Source organism: Sporothrix schenckii (assembly GCF_000961545.1).
Source record: "Sporothrix schenckii 1099-18 chromosome Unknown Cont44, whole genome shotgun sequence".
Lineage (NCBI taxonomy): Eukaryota > Fungi > Ascomycota > Sordariomycetes > Ophiostomatales > Ophiostomataceae > Sporothrix > Sporothrix schenckii.
In genome coordinates this window covers 3326023-3342483 of record NW_015971145.1, presented here as the reverse complement: position 1 = coordinate 3342483, position 16461 = coordinate 3326023, and the positions used below count along the sequence as shown (strand labels likewise).

The 16461-nt window shown below is 55.6% G+C and overlaps 5 protein-coding genes across 5 annotated transcripts; 2 read left to right on the top strand and 3 right to left on the bottom strand.

The window, feature by feature from the left end:
• Window positions 1-2282: 2282 nt before the first annotated feature.
• SPSK_08318 (wd-repeat protein) lies at window positions 2283-6539 on the top strand (the record flags this gene model as incomplete). Its single annotated transcript, XM_016734920.1, has 3 exons — window positions 2283-2898; window positions 3031-4535; window positions 4587-6539. 3 exons carry the CDS (start codon window positions 2283-2285, stop codon window positions 6537-6539), a joined length of 4074 nt encoding a protein of 1357 aa, XP_016587829.1.
• A 1933-nt stretch (window positions 6540-8472) lies between these two features.
• SPSK_10847 (HET domain protein) lies at window positions 8473-11494 on the bottom strand (the record flags this gene model as incomplete). The annotated part of the gene is made up of 3 exons (XM_016737107.1): window positions 8473-9812; window positions 9887-10247; window positions 10316-11494. 3 exons carry the CDS (start codon window positions 11492-11494, stop codon window positions 8473-8475), a joined length of 2880 nt encoding a protein of 959 aa, XP_016587828.1.
• Window positions 11495-11823: 329 nt separating this feature from the next.
• Window positions 11824-13353, bottom strand: SPSK_09137 (benzoate 4-monooxygenase; the record flags this gene model as incomplete). Its single annotated transcript, XM_016735716.1, has 1 exon — window positions 11824-13353. The coding sequence occupies one exon, from the start codon at window positions 13351-13353 to the stop codon at window positions 11824-11826; it is 1530 nt and encodes a 509-aa protein (XP_016587827.1).
• Window positions 13354-13702: 349 nt separating this feature from the next.
• On the top strand, window positions 13703-14059 carry SPSK_10053 (uncharacterized protein; the record flags this gene model as incomplete). Its single annotated transcript, XM_016736613.1, has 1 exon — window positions 13703-14059. One exon carries the CDS (start codon window positions 13703-13705, stop codon window positions 14057-14059), a length of 357 nt encoding a protein of 118 aa, XP_016587826.1.
• Window positions 14060-14317: 258 nt separating this feature from the next.
• SPSK_08813 (C6 zinc finger domain protein) lies at window positions 14318-16292 on the bottom strand (the record flags this gene model as incomplete). Its single annotated transcript, XM_016735400.1, has 2 exons — window positions 14318-15932; window positions 16012-16292. 2 exons carry the CDS (start codon window positions 16290-16292, stop codon window positions 14318-14320), a joined length of 1896 nt encoding a protein of 631 aa, XP_016587825.1.
• Window positions 16293-16461: the final 169 nt, after the last annotated feature.

Below are 16461 nucleotides of genomic sequence, written 5' to 3'. Positions count from 1 at the left end.
CATACTCCACTTCGTGTTGCCGCACGTACTTCTCATAAGAGCTTGGTATTCAACTATGGAATGTACTGTTATTAGGTGTATGGACGAAAAGACTGGCTACAGGCTACGGAAAGATGGAAAAGGTAAGAAGCGCGGCAATGTAAAGAGGGAACACGGGGCAAGATGGAGCCGCAAGCGCGCCGTGTGTGACTTCATTATATCTACACTTTTTTGGTCTCGTTGCTTCATACTCATAAGGGAAAATGGGCCCCGTTCGACAAATCTCCGTGATCTGGTCAGAGAGTCGCTGTAGAGCCGGGCCGCAGCCTGCCAATCGATCCTTGGTAGAATCAAAGGAGAGCATGAGAGAGAGGCCATCGGCAGCTTTTATAGCTAGCAGTGTTTCGTACGAGTAGGTAGCTGGCTTATTGTTACTATAGGTAATATTCACACTGTTGGGGCTAATCATTTCCAACACCACCATCAAGTGCGCACATGTAATAAACTCGTTCACCATTTCCAGAGTCATATTAAGTTCAACGATGGGTGAGCTCCCGTACTTGGTACGGGCCCTCTCGAGCGAGGTTTTCGTGACGAAATACCGGCCATTTTCAATCACAGTGGCTCCATCAAGGCATTTGTAGATAATAAAAGAGGCCCGTGGCTCAAGGAGCTTACAGAAGTCATTCGAAAGAGCATCGTAGGCAGAGGTTGTGGTCTGTCGTAGATTAGATTAATAGCAGAGTGAAAACTGTTCCAGCGCATAATACGGATGTATCGACTGTATATGTTGATTTTGTGGCGGAACCGTGTTTTGTTGCCCTGTGTAGGGCCTGCAGTAGAGACCGGTCACAGTTTTCGCACCCCCTAGTTAAATAAGCTGTTTTCTCACGTGCCTTCTCGTACAGATGCGAAGCCGTGTTCTGAACTATGTTCTTTTAGGGATGGCGACGAGCGTCATCGGTTTGTAACATAAGCAGCGGCTGAACGTACACACTGCCTGCCCTAAGGCCATCGTTGATCGATGGGGGACACTGTGGCTGCAAGGCTACATTTTAAGCTATAGTACTAACTTTAATCTATTTCATAACTTGACTAGGTATAAATAAAGCGACATCACACTTTCAAAAGTCGATTGTTCCGGCAAGGAGTCGAAACGAGACATCGGTCCGAGGATTCCTAACGGGTGGCGATACTAGAGTGTAGCACTGCCCTGCGCATCTGTGTGCCGACATACAGATAGCTCTGCTTGATGGAGCTGACGGATTTGTCTTTGAGACGAAGCCTGTTACGGGAGACGGGACCGACCACCCGTGCACGATCTAGGACGTGAAGCCAGACAGTATGTCCCCTCTGAGAGCAGGCGTTGAAAGGCCAGGGCATGGTGAGAAGAGAGACCACAGGAATGCGACACGCGGAAAGAGTCACGACAGGCATGGCCGGAGCAGCCGGCTTTGGTTACCCTATGGCGGCAGTTGACTCACCACGGCCTTTTGCATGTCGGTTACGACGATTGAATCTTTTATTGCATAAAAAAGAAGGACGACAGCACAAGTAAATAGATGATGCTGTGTATATACGTGAACGGTCTATTTACTTAAAATAGGGGCATTGATTAAAGTTTATCCCGCCCGGAGGCACTAAGCCTAAAGGGCTCGTCTGTACTCTGCTTATGTACTTTTGCTTATATGATACAATTTCGCCGCTCGTCCTCTGTCTTGATCCTCCTTGCGTGTTTACTTCTCCTTGCTTCCTACACGTTATACGCGTTGTCCTGCGTCCTAAGACGGGCCGTTCCTTAGCCACATGTGCACCGCCTCTGTCCTCTAGCCGCACTAATATTGCTCCGTTCCCGTTGAGGGGTCAAGTGTTGTCGTCCTGGCCTGTTGTTGATGCCCGTGGGGGCTAAAGCTGTGTGGCGCAACCACCCAATTCCAGCCACAGCGGGGAGACAGTCCCTTGACCCGGCTATCCCAGGCCCGCGTTTTCGCCCCCACTCCCCTCGACTCACCAGCTTTTAGCTGAAATACCCTCATTTAAGTAATCCCACCTGTAGTACCACCCGTAGCTCGAAACTGGTTTCGCGATAGCCTCAAGCAAGACTCCGCTACAGACCAACAAAAAAGCACTTTACACAACTGTCGCAGATCACAGTCTTTGTTACAACGGTACCTCTTCCTACCTCTTCCCTAAACAATCACGGACCATGAAATAAGCCGGCATTTATCTTCCGTCTGCATCTATCTTCAGCCTACCTCAAAAAGTCTCTCTCCACAAAAGCAAAGACAAAGAACCACATCAACATGACGGGCTTCGTCGAGGCGGCCACCGTGCTGGGTTTAATCTCGGCGATCACTGGGATCTGTGAAGCGGCCTACACGGTTTATGATGCGTACGGCGACGCTAAGGGACTTCCTAATAAGTTCCGCACGGCCGCTGACCAAATTCCCCTGGTGTGCCACACTCTTGTCCTCGCTGAGCACAACATCAGACAAGGCAATGTCGGCGAGCAGGCGCTGGAGACTGCGATGCCTGTTCTAAAGCAATGCAAGGACAGTGCTGCCAGTCTGAAGGAGCTCTTCGATAAGACTCTGCCAACGAATAACGCTTCTAGGACAGAGTGGTATAAGAGCGCCTTGGCAATCAAAGTCAAGAGCAACGATGTGAAAACGCTCGTGGAGAAGGTTGTCAACAACCTGGATCTTCTAGCGAAACACCAGATCTTCCAAGACGGGGACACGCTGAAGGGCCTTGCAGAAGCGATTAAAGAGTTGAAGAATGCTTCGGATGAGCAGGGACAGGCCCAGTTTACGCACTCGGGTGCGGGATCAATCAATACTAATACTGGTAGCGGCACACAGAGCAACTACTACAATTCTGAAAGTGCAGCGATGTACAATGCGCAAACTCAGCATTTTGGTAAGGACCACTAGTTTGAGTTCCTGATAGTGGAGACCCGGTTACGCTTCTATAAGTTATATTGTCAGGCTTTTATAGATACTAAAAGTAGGGTGAAAATATAATGAATTTAACTGACTCTAGCTTTATTAGTGTTTTCCCCTATACACCCACGCGATAAGGACTGTTTAAAAGACCTGCGCCTACTAGACCCGCGCGACGACAAGACACGGATCCAAGACACAAAGGGCGGCCTCCTCCGAGACGCCTATCGCTGGATCCTAGAGAACAACAGCTTCCGGCAGTGGCGCAGCGGGCCCCAGGGTCGTGTTCTTTGGATTCGGGGCGACCCTGGCAAGGGTAAGACGATGCTCCTATGCGGCATCATCGACGAACTCGAGCCCAGCACGTGCCTTTCTTATTTCTTCTGTCAGGCCACGAATGACCAGCTCAACCATGCCACAGCCGTGCTGCGCGGACTCATCTATATGCTCATCCTGCAACGGCCCGCGCTCATCTCCCATGTCCGCAAGAAGTACGACGACGCGGGGAAACGGCTGTTTGAAGAAATCAATGCTTGGCAAGCTTTATGCAAGATCCTCACAGATATGCTAGCCGACGAACAGGCAGTAAATGCAATTCTGCTTGTCGATGCCCTCGATGAATGTACCTTAGGGCTGCCGGAGTTGCTTCAGTTAATCTGCAAGCCCTCCAGCGCCAAGTGGGTCGTCTCGAGCCGAAACTGGCCAGACATCGAGCGCAAGTTTACCGGCGTAGAGCAAAACGCCCAACTACACCTGGAGCTGAACCAGCGCGCTATCTCTGATGCCGTGGCAGTTTACATCCGTCACAGAGTGGAGCAGCTAGCACGAGAAAAGAAGTACGATAATAAGACAGAAGACGCTATCTCGCAACACTTGACTGCCAATGCCGACGGCACTTTTCTCTGGGTTGCCTTGGTGTGTCAAGTGCTTGCCGACCTAAAGGTTCAGAGACGGAAGGCGCTCAAGATAGTAAAGTCTTTTCCTAGAGGTCTTTCGTCACTTTATAGCCGTATGATCGCGGTTATTAATAACTCTGACGACGTTGACGACAGAAACATCTATAAAGACATTCTCGCCATCGCCTCGACCGTGTACCGGCCTATCGCTTTAACGGAATTACACGTTCTTTGTGCATCACTGGAAGGCTGCAGCATAGAAGATATACACGAGATCGTCCAACTCTGTGGCTCTTTCCTGACGGTTCGCGAGGGAGTCTTATATTTTATACACCAATCGGCAAAAGACTATCTTATTAACGAAGCGGCACACTACATCTTTCCATCCGGCATCCCAGACCGGCACGCTACTATCGCGTCACGTTCGCTCACAGCCCTGTCACGCAGCTTAAAGCGAGATATATACGGCCTTAATAACCCGGGCTGTTTTATAAACGAGGTCGTGCGGCCCGATTGCGACCCGCTGGCTCCGATTCGCTATGCTTGTCTCTTTTGGGTGGACCATTTAGAGAAGACGGACGGGACCGATGTCGATCTACAGGATGGTGGACAGGTGCATAGATTCTTACAAAAGAAGTTTCTATACTGGCTCGAGGCGCTTAGTCTCCTTGAAAGCATCTCGGACGGGGTCATCGCGATAAGAAAGCTAGGACACCTGGTACGTGTTTATACTCTCGACACTTTATGACTTATATTAATATTAGTATAGGTACTTAAAAAGGGACAAGTATTAAGTGGCCTTCTTTACGATATACGACGATTTATTTTGTCTTATAGGTATATTATCGACATTGCCCCACTTCAAACATATGCGTCGGCGCTCTTATTCAGCCCAGAGCAAAGCAAAGTCCGAGATCTATTTAGAGTAGAAAATCTTATCGGAGCTCACATCGTGCCTACTCTGAGCGTAGACTGGAGCGCATGCCTTCAAACGCTCGAGGGCCACAACGATAAGGTTACGTCAGTTGTCTTTTCGCCGGACGGCACACAACTCGCCTCGAGCTCAAACGACAAGACTATCAGGCTCTGGGACACGGCGTCGGGTGAGTGTATACAAACGCTCGAGGGCCACAGCCATTCGGTCACGTCAGTTATCTTTTCGCCGGACGGGATACAACTCGCCTCGAGCTCAAGTGACAAGACTATTAGGCTCTGGGGTACGACATCGGGAGACTGTATACAGACGCTCGAGGGCCACAACGGTTCGATTCTATCAGTTATCTTTTCGCCGGATGGGACACAACTCGCCTCGGGCTCATACGATACCACTGTTAGGCTCTGGGGTACGACATCGGGAGACTGTATACAGACGCTCGAGGGCCACAACGGTTGGGTTACGTCAGTTGTCTTTTCGCCGGATGGGACACAATTTGCATCGGGCTCCTACGATAACACTGCTAGGCTCTGGGACACGGCGTCGGGAGAGTGTACACAGATATTAAAGGGCCACAGCGATTCAGTTCTATTAGTTATCTTCTCGCCGAACGGGACACAACTCGCCTCGGGTTCACACGATACTACTGTCAAGCTCTGGGATACGACATCGGGAGAGTGTACACAGACGTTAAAGGGCCACTATAATACGGTCCAGTCAATTATCTTTTCACCGGACGGGATACAACTCGCCTCGGGCTCAAACGATACTACTGTCAGGCTCTGGGATACGACGTCCGGAGAGTGCACACAGACGTTCGAGGGCCACAGCGGTTGGGTTACGTTAGTTGTCTTTTCGCCGGACGGGACACAATTTATATCGGGCTCCTACGATAATACTGTTAAACTTTGGGACATAACGTCGGGGGAATATACACAGCCGTTGAAGGGCCACAATGGTGAAGTTACGTCAGTTATCTTTTCGCCGAATGGGACACAACTAGCATCGGGCTCATACGATGCCACTGCCAGGCTCTGGGACACGGCGTCGGGAGAGTGTACGTATACGTTAAAAGGCCACAACGATGTAGTTAGGTCAGTTGTCTTTTCGCCGGATGGGACACAACTCGCCTCGGGTTCACACGACAAGACTATCAGGCTCTGGGACACGGCGTCAGGAGAGTGCACGCAGACGTTAGAGGGCCACAGCCATTCGGTCAAGTCAGTTATCTTTTCACCGGACGGGACACAACTCGCATCGGGCTCAAACGACAAGACTATCAGGCTCTGGGACACGGCGTCGGGAGAGTGTATACAAACGCTCGAGGGCCACTACGATTCGGTCAAGTCAGTTATCTTTTCACCGGACGGGACACAACTTGCCTCGGGCTCACACGACGAGACTATCAGGCTCTGGGACACGGCGTCGGGTGAGTGCACGCAGATGTTAGAGGGCCACAGCCATTCGGTCACGTCAGTTATCTTTTCACCGGACGGGACACAACTCGCCTCGGGCTCACACGACGAGACTATCAGGCTCTGGGACGCGGCCTCTGGAGAGTGTACGCGGATAGTCGTGGATTGTAGACGTCCGGTTGCGTCTACTATCTTTTCACCCCCCGGTAGACAGTACGGTGTTAGCGTGGATGGGGCTTGGGTTATAAAAAATAACCAGAAGGTGCTTTGGCTACCATCGGACTGGCGACCTATAATATCCTCTATATCGGGTCAGCGTATTGGTATTGGCTGTTCTTCAGGGAGAGTATTTCTCCTTCTATTCAAGGTATAAAGAGCCATATATATTACAGGAAAAATAGCACAGTACAGAACATCCTTCGCCGACAAGTCGACGGGCCCTTACTTCGCCTTCACCTTTCCTCTCTTCATTTAATAAATGTTCGACTCCTCATACTACTCCTTTACTCCATTACATCTTAACAACATTACAGCGCAGACACATCTAAGGGTTTGCATTAACATTGTGAAACTCTCTCTAATCTGCTTTCCCTCTTAAGCCGTTCTATACCGAGCCGCCAGTCCGATGAGCCGTCCCTGTCGTAACAAGGTGTGACACGGGAGACGCGAAATCCCGCTCATAAGTTATTAGTTATATTTATTATATAACTAGTATGATAAAATTCTACGGCATAATTATATAATTTCTATAATTATAGGGTGTTTTTTACCATTTTCACCTAATAAAGTCTATGGCGTACTCTCGACCTAGGCGGCGTACCCTTGTTACAAAGGCACTTCCCAAGGGAGAGAGTCTCTGCTAGGTGATCAGTCTAGGGGAGGGGTCTTGTTCTGATAAGAACAATGGGAAGGTGTAACTGCTGAACAATAGTCAGCACTTAACGTAGGTGGTGGGTATGGGGATTGTATGCAATGAGGGCACAGGAATATAAGTTCATGTAGGTTTATATTTCAGACAATCGGTAACGACTGAGTCTTCTGTCTAATCACTGGGAGGAAGCCTCAGTCTTATATATCTAGGCAACTTCATATGGCTTCATATCTAAGCTTCATTCTGGTATGAAGTTGCTTCCTGCTTCATACGGCTTCATTCGTGAACTTCATTCCCGTATGAAGTTTCTTTGCTTAGTCATTCCATAGCTCCTTCTCTTGCTCGTAGTATTTTATCCCGTGTGGAAGCGCCACCCAAAATGGCGCTTTTCCTTCAGCCACACAGTCAGCCACGGGTCTCCTTCTGGGCCTCGTGGGGCCAGAATCGTAACACTTAGAAGGACTTTACAACACTTGCTAGGACTTGTTTACGGCCTCCTCCTCTGAAGAAAGAGCGTTTCCACGTTTTGGGTCCCTCGTTAATAGATGAGGCCGTATGCTTAGAGCTATATACTTATAACCGTGCACATACTTGCTGTGGCGCAGACGGTGCACAGGCGTGCACACCTGTGCACGCCTGTGCAGGCATGCTTAGCGCCTGTGCCAGGCTGTGTAGCGCCTGTGCTTGGCCCCCAAAGCCGGGTCATGATTTGCAGGGAAGTCAGAGAGGTTTTTCGGCTGGTATAACAGAAAAAGAGTATATAAATATGGCCTCAACGTCTCGTCGACACAGAAAAGCAAACGATAGACAATCCTTAACAGTCTCAACACTCCAACACTCCAAATCAAAAGGCAGGCTCAAACACTTGGTCTTTATTATATACCAACTACTGTAACTGTACTGACACTGCACCCACAGAACACCAGGCAAAAAAACATCACCAGTCCAGCCGGCACAATGCTCTACACGCTCTCGTTCGTCACTGCTCTCCTCGCCGTGGCCCAGGCCCAGGTGACGCCGCCGCCTTGCAGCCCCTGCACGGCAGCCATTGCTGCGGTCCCGTCGTGTGCGTCTGGCTGCATTCTGTCGGCCGCCGTGACCAATGCCGGCTGCACCGACGGCAATTACGCGTGCCAATGCGCGCAGTCGGCTGCCATTCAGAATGCCGCACTTGGCTGTGTCGTGGCGGACTGCGGCCTCGCTACGGGCCTGCAGGTTCTCAGCGCCGTGTCCACGGTCTGCAGCTGCGTGACGACCAGTGGCTGTGCCGCCGCCGCCGCCGCGACTGCTTGAAGGGCGAGACAATGACGCTTGCCATGTTGCTCGAAGCACGGAGCGTTTCGGAACAAGACCAGTGGCAGCACCGGAGTGCACATGTACATAGTTGCCATTCAGGCTCAGTCTGTATAGGTTTAAGCATACACATTGCAGTCTCTTAATCAATCAACCAGACCTGCGACGCGGAGACGTCTTCACAGACAATCCTGTGGGAAAAGCGCATCGGAATCTCTGCCCAGAGCACGCTTTCCATATTGGGCCCGCGCGTGTCCCGCACAGCATCCACAAAGGCCGGGTCTGACGTCCACTTTGCTGCCACAACCGTCTTCATGACGTCTTGTACTGGTTCCAAGGCCCGTCGACCTTGGTCCCAGTTTGTGGCGTTGGCCATCGCGTCTAGAAATTGCGCTGTAGCGTCGCTGTTAGCAACTTGCAGGGCAAGCCCTTCAAGACCGTCTGCAACGACAGCATGGGCAAGGCTCGCCCACTCGAGGATGACCATGCGTTCGCGCCGTGCTCGTAGGGTGCGTCGCGTCCCATACTTTTCTTTGTCGGCGCGCGTCCCGCTCTGCTGGTCCCATCCATGTTCCAATTGAACCATGAGAGTGGGATGCGCATGTCCCTCTGGCAAGCGTACATCACACAACAGTGCTTGTCGACCGTTGTCGATGAGGCGACACAGTCGGTTGTCGGCCTTGACGTCGTACAGGCGCCGCTCTTCTGCCGACCATGTCCGGACCATCTCCATGCGGTACACGTCCATAAGACGGAGCCACCGACCCGACGCTACGTGCTTCACGTATATAAAGTCCTCGCGGGAGCCTGCCACACGTTCCCAGGGGTGAAGAGGCAAGTACGGCAGCAAAGGAATCGATTTTAGCAGGTAACCTCCCATTTGAACACGGAGACCCCATGGTGTCGGTGTGCCGGTGCCAGAAGTGCTCGCCGTATTGTCAGATGCGGGACCGTCCGACTGCCAGTCGCGGAACCGCATAATGCGGTGATGGACGTCCATGACGTGTCCATTGGCGGCATGGCTGGCTCCCAGTAGACTCCGAGGCGCCCACCGCCAACCAGGTATGTCGAGTGTCTCGTCCGACGAGAACAGTACGCGCGCAGGTACCGCGCCACCGAGTTTCTCAGCGACGAGTGCCCAAACACGGGTCATGCGATCCTGCACATGGGATGCGGCCATGACGTACGTCTGGTCGAGGGACAGCAATGTCACGATGCACAGGGGCTCGTCGGCTGGATCGGACACGGTGCGGAAGTGGAGGGCCCGCTGTAGGTTGGCGAGGCTCAGCGTCGCGGAGCTTTCTTGGTCGTCGATGGACCGGAACCAGCCGCGGAGGTGCACGTGCTCGGTGGACATGTCTTGCCAAATCCGCATGTACCGGGCGTCCGCCAGGCCCTTTGCGTACAGTTTCGCCAGCGCGTCTGCTAGGGCAACGGCTCGGTCGGCGAACTGGAAGTACAAAGACTGGGCCAGGGCGCCCTCTGTACAAAGTCAGACAAACGTACGTGCCACCGACAGCATCACAAAGCACAGGGGTGGGACGGTCACAGCTCACCCTGCAGAGTCCACAAACGCCGCATCCAGGCGGACGAGCTGAATATACGAAGCAGGATCTCCTCCGGCAACAGGTCGTCCGCAGAATATTGCATGAGCGACGCATCGAGGACAAGGACGTGTGTGGCGTTGCGGTAGACATTGGGGATGTGCTGCAGCGCGAGCTTCTTTCCGTCTGGCTGTATGGGACAAAGCAGGGTGTCGATCCAGACACGGTAGTTGGGCCCAGATGCATCGCCTGGCACAGCCTCGTTCGCGGAAGACGTTGCCGTCTGCAGTTGTGACACAAGCTTTGCTAGTTTTGCAATCTGACATGCCGGGAGAGCATTTGCGGTTGGGTTGCCCATGCCATGGGCCCAAACCTGCGCGAGACTCTCGATCAGCCGGTGCAACAATAAGACAAGGTGGTCGAGCCTCCATCTGAACATACATGTGATATGGCAACATATGGCACGCCTTCCGCGTACGGCTCCACCACAGTCGCCGCCGCACTTTCGCCGTCCGCACCTGGGTGTATTTGTATTTGCAAGACGGGATACACGGCCGTCTCCTGCAAGACATGCAACACGGCCGCGGCATCAACAAACTGCAGTCGGCAGGCACATTCACTCTGTGCGTGGGACGGCCGGTAGGTAGACGCGTCAATTTGAAAGGCGACACAGCCATCTTTGGAGCAAGAGCTGTGGTCGCGCGCAGGCCCGCGCGTGCGCATATGGCTCAGGTAGTGCCGCGTGCCCAGGCCCTGGTGGGTCGAGCGGATCTTTTCGACGTCGCTGATGCACCATCCACGAGCGAGCATGTGCTGTTCTAGCGTGCTGTGCGGTTCCAGGTAGCGATCGGCCCAGGCAAAGCCAAAGCTCACGCCGGCACTGGGAATTCGTTGCAGAGCGCAGGCTGTGGCAAAGCCGGTCGACAAAAGCTCGCCCAGGGCAGCAATGGACGTCTTGAGGGCCGGGTCAAACGCCGTGTGGATGGCGCCGTGGAGCAGAGAGCAGCTAAAGGCCAGGCACCGGTGGAGATGCTGGACACGCTGCTCGATGTTGGGGCCGGCAAGTCGCAGCCGGGCAACGATCCGAAGCGGCGCGTCCTTGGCCAGCACCATCGGCGCACCTGTGAGGTACTTTGACGTTGTGCCGCTCTCGTCGGTGGCGTCTTGGACGTAATCCTTGTAGAGGGCCGCAATCTCCGTTTGTGCGGTGTCCGCGTCGACATGACGTTCTCCGCGGCCGTCTTCGTTGAGGCCAAAGAACTCCGCCAGGAGACCAAAGAAGAGCCACGTCTGCAAGAAGGCCTCCTGCTCGGCCTGTGGTGTCTGCCAGACCGGCTCGGTAAACTCATCCTCAGCACGCAGGTCGACATCGCTGGTGGACGCAGACGTGGGCGTTGTATACTGTCGGAGCCGCGCCGGAATGGTTCGCATGCGGCCTTGGCGCCTCGCAAACGTGAAGAAAGCGCCGCCATCCCACTGCTCTGTGCCCACGTACCGTGCTCGTTGTCGGGGCAGAGTAGCATCGGGTGGGACGAGAAGCAAGTCCATGGCGGTCGCCGTTGTGGCTGTCTTTGCTGTCGCTGAGTCTCGCCAAGTCGAAAGAGCGGGCCTGTCTTCCATGTTCCGCTAATGTGAGGCCTTCTCCAACCTGAGACTCCACCAAATGACCCCGCAATGTCAACTGGCAGACGCCGCCTGGTTCAACACGACTGTCTGCTTCATTTCTACATAGGATATGGCAATGCATTGGTTCACGGCCGTTTTCCATCAACTGGCGCTCTGCAGTCTCAAGTCCTTGTAACATCCCGTCGTTCTATCAATTTTGTTGCTTTTTGTCAACATAGAAAGAGATACAGTAGAACAATAAGATGGCGATATTCATAAATGTACATGATACGTGTTAATGCAGAACCTCCTATGGCGAGTCGTGTTGCCATGCTCTCCGCCCACTATCTCCGGGCAATGCTAATCCAGAGGTCGACGGGCTTGCGCAGGAAGCCCTCGCGCGTCTCCATGCGGTCCTGGAGCAGCGCGACGCGGTAGCGGCGCACCCAGGTGGCCACGATGAGCTTCATCTCCATCTCAGCGACGTTGCGGCCGACGCACGAGCGCGGGCCGTAGCTAAAGGGGATGAAGGCGTTCTTCTGGCGGGGCGTGACGGACGCCCAGCGCTCGGGGCGGAACGCGTCGGCGTCGGGGCCCCAGACGGCCTTGTCGTGGTGCACCGAGTAGGTGGGCACGCTCAGGACGGTGCCGGGCGGGAAGTAGTGGCCGTGGAGGTGCAGGCCGGCGGCGCCGTGGGGGATCTGGCGCGGCAGGCCGATGCCGGACGTGGAATGGTGGCGCAGGGTCTCGTCGAGGACGGCCTGCAGGTAGGGCAGGTCCTTGACCATGTCGTAGGTGGGGACGTCGACGCCGTCGGGCACGGCGGCGTCGATCTCGGCCGCCAGCTTGGCGAGCACGCCCGGGGTGCGGACGACGTGGAACAGCAGGGCGCAGGACGAGTTGGACGTGGTGTCGCTGCCGGCAATCAGCTGGGTCAGGGCCTCGGCGGTCAGCTCCTCGCGGCCGAGCAGGTTGCCGTGGCCGTCCTTGCCGTGCATGAGGTGCTCGAGCAGGTCCTTGCGGTCAATGGATGGCGGGTTGTCGAGGCGCGCCTTGACGCGGGCGACGGCAATGCCGGCCAGGCTCTCGACGGCGGCCAGGCCGCGGCGGAAAAAGGGGTCGGGCAGGTACCTGGCAAACGGCTTGAGCGCGGGCAGGCAGCCGAGCGTCGCGGACACCTCGCCGCGGCGGTTGAGGATCTGGATGGCGGGCGCATAGGTGGGCGGCTCGTCGGGGCGGCCGCGGATCTCGGCGAGGTCGGCGCCGGACGCGAGCATGCCAAAGGGCGCGCCAAAGGCCAGGTCGCCGATGACGTCAAATGCCAGAAAGTTGAACCAGGTCAGGCAGTCCAGGCGGGCCGTCTTGTCGCCGCGGCCGGACGTCTGGATGAGGCGGTCCCACTGCTGGACAAAGAGGCGTAGGTTCTCGTGGACGTGGGGCTCGAACTGCAGCACCGACTTGGCCGAGAAGGTGTGCGAGACGACCTTGCGCTTGCGGGTGTGCTCGGCGCGGTCGCGCGTGTTAAACAGGCCGCGGCGGATGCTGACAAAGGCGTCGTAGAAGGACGACTTGAGGTAGCCGTTGCCGTGGCCGTAGATGACCTGGATGGCCTGGTCGTCGTTGATGCTGACGTGGTTGGGCGCAATGCGCACGACGGGGCCCAGTTTCTCGTGCGCCGCGTCGACAAGCTGGTACCGACGGCCGCGGCGCGCAGTCGACAGCAGCCACAGGTCGGAGAACTGGGCCGGGAAGGGCGCGGGCAGCTTGCGCAGGGCGCCGTAAGTGGTGAAGTAGGGCACGAGGTAGTAGGCCAGCACGGCCACGGCCAACAGGGCGGCGCCATACGGCGACAGCAGCTGGTTGACGAGTGTCATAATGGGGGTGGGGGAGGGGGGGTGAAGTGTGATGGAGGAAATGACGGCGAGGCTGTCGAGTAAGGTTGGAGGCGCAAAGTGACGAACAGAGTAGTTGGTGAGGAGACAGTATTTTAAGGAGTCAAGACAGGCAGCGGAGCGTACAGATTGTTGCCGATTTCAAGTCCCGTCTGTGCTGTGCCGGGGCCGCGAAAAAGGCCGTGGTTTTTGTTTGGGACGTTGTCCAACTTTGCACGTATTTTGCTGTTGTACTTCCCAGAGGTTGTCGAATACAAGTGGAGCGATTTGTCAAAGCTGGAATCGAAGTGCTAGTAGCATGTGCCCCGCAGAATACAATCACCATACCACAATGCTGTACGCCGTGACACTGGCTTTAGTCCTACACCAACGCTCCCCACATTCTCCATTGCCGAATTGTGGCCCCCCGCAAAACCCTCGTCTGCAACATCCCCAGAAAACCTGCCGGCATCGAAACACGGCACCCTCCCGGTCCATAAAGGCCAACCAAAGCGCCAATGAGGATCCCAAAAAGCCTGATGGGCGTCAAGGAAGGCTCGGAATGGAGAATACGCTAGCACGCGGAGTAGCTTTTCTGGTTGAACACGGCGATGAGGCAGCGAGTCCCATTTGGTTGCTGGATTCCGATTCCGATTCCGATTCCGATTCCGATTTGGTTCCGATTGAATCCCGATTGGATCCTGCATAACGTACCGGCAGTGACGCCCGGGACGACGGCTTATTTCGATGGTCTTGTAAGAATCGATCGGCTACCCAGGACAAGTGGAACAGTGAAAATGGAAGATTACGCACAAGGACACGAGGTGCATTCGGGCTGCGCATCGATCGCGGTCGCGTCTTCGGCGGCTTCGGTTTCAGACGTGGATGCTGCGAAGGCAATGGACGATCTATATGCATTTCTTCAGCGGTGGTGCATATTGTTGTTCAGTGCGTTTGTCAGAGTCGGTCACTGGTCAGGATCACAAAATACAGAAAACGCCAACACGACGTGTAGGCCGCCTTCTCTCCCATACGGCATCCCGAAGCACTCGACCGCGTCGCCTTGTCGTCCGTTGGCGAGAGTTGTGCGTAGGCCGATGCGAACAACCTTGATGCGCGCCTCCTCGGGCGGCCGTCGTTGCAGCAGCACATCTCGCGCATCTCGCGCTTCGTCCCTTACGTCGGGCCCCAGTCCCAGGGAAGCTTCCTCATAGGCCATGACCTTCTCGGCCACCTGGACCATAATGTCCCGGCTCCAGAGGCCTTCCTGGGCAGGTGCCTGTCGGAGGAGCACGAGGAGGCGCCGGCGCAGCAGTGGATGGCGGCACCGGAGCAGCGCCCAATAGAGTGGCGGAATGAGGCCCATCTCAAACGTAAACGGCGTGGGCTTTGCGTGCATTGGGAGGGTCTGCTCAGCTGGGTCGGCCTGCCCGCCAACGCCCAAACAACTCTCCGCTTCCGCCGCAATGCCCGCAAAGACCTCCACATGGTCGTCGTACGCCATTTCGCTGCGGCCGGGACCGTCGGCCATCCAGATGCGCGCGATTAAGTAGCGCAGGCGAAGCAACGACGCCACGCGTTCCGCGCCCGGTTCTGGTGTGCGGGCAGATGCATGTGGCGAGGCCAAGTAGCGGTCAAAGCGGGCCCGCCAGCCGAGAAGAGCCGCATCAAGGGCCGAACTCTGGACGCCATTCTTTCCCGCATCCGTCGCCGCCCCGTCGCTCAGGCCGCCCCAGCGAGCGGCAACCATGTGCTGCACGGCAGCAATGAGGACGGCTTGTTCGTCGCGTGCTGCGTCCAGAGACGCAAACGGGGCCCGTGGGGGGCTAGCCAGCAGCCGCGCCATGGCTTGCTTGAGCCGCGGCGACTCGTTGACGGCGCTGCCCGCGTTGAACATGCGGCACTGCAGTTGGATGCGGTCGAGCAGGGCAACCAGGCCGGCGGGCATCGCGTGCATCATGTGCGCCGTGGCCAGGGCCAGGATGCCGCGTTGGCACAGCGTCAGGGCCTGGTGCTCGCGGCCTTGGAGTGCCTCGATGCAGAAGAGCAGAACCAATGTCATGACGTCGGCATCCGCCGGCCGTCGGCGGTGTGCGACCAGGCCGCGCACCGTGCTCTGGATGGCACGGTTCTGCCGCTCAATGGCAAACGCTGTGAGCTGTGCGCGGAATGCCATAGCCTGAGTCTGGCCCGCCACGGCATCGTGGGCCCCCTTCAGCAGCGCGCCGACGGCCACCGACGCGTGATAGATGGCTGCATCGGCGTGGGAAAGCTGTGGAACGAGACGGGTCCAAAAGTCAATGTCGGTGCAGCTGGCCAGCGACGACACGCCCGTGTGCGTAAAGAACTGAAAGGCAGCATGTTCCTGCTGGTTGGCCACCGGCGCGCCACCAGCAACCAAGTGCCGTGGACGAGCACAAAGCAAGGGTTCTGGCGTGCGCTGCAGGGGATGAACCGGTGGCACGTGTTGCCTGGGCGCCGGTGTCATTGTCGTAGCTGGCGCATAGCCATCACACGTTCGGCCCGTCGACGTGCATCGCTTGCACGCCGGCTTCTCTTCACCACATTTAACCCGCCGGATCCTAGACTGTCAGTCGCATAGGCCTGGCGCATGGTGTGTCAAAGGAAGAAATGGACACCCCAACCTCATCAGACACTCACTTGCAGGTGATGCAGCCCGTTCTGTCTTTCCGCGCGCCCAGCCGCCTATGGACCACGCGCGTACCGGCTGTTTCAGTACCTCCACTTTCTTGTGCTGTCTTGGTTTGGGGCGCCATAACCTCCGCTGTGTGTATAGAAAGCAGTTCAACGTGATCGAATACAGGGGGTGGGGGGATGTGCGTCTCTCTGACTGTTGCGACATACCTCTTGTGAGCGGATAGGAAGTCAATTAAACTTTCAGGCCTGGCCTTGCAAACGTCAACAAAGCGGGATTCGGACATAAGCGTGGGACGGCAAGGCAACGATGAAGAAGAGGAAGTCCACTTTTCATGCATCTGTGTACTATAATTGGTCGGCTCGTATTATGGGGCCACACGCCCATCAGCCCCCATGCATCCGTCTCACTCAAGCGAAAGCCAAGTTTGAAGGTGTGAAGCTCACCCAAGCCAC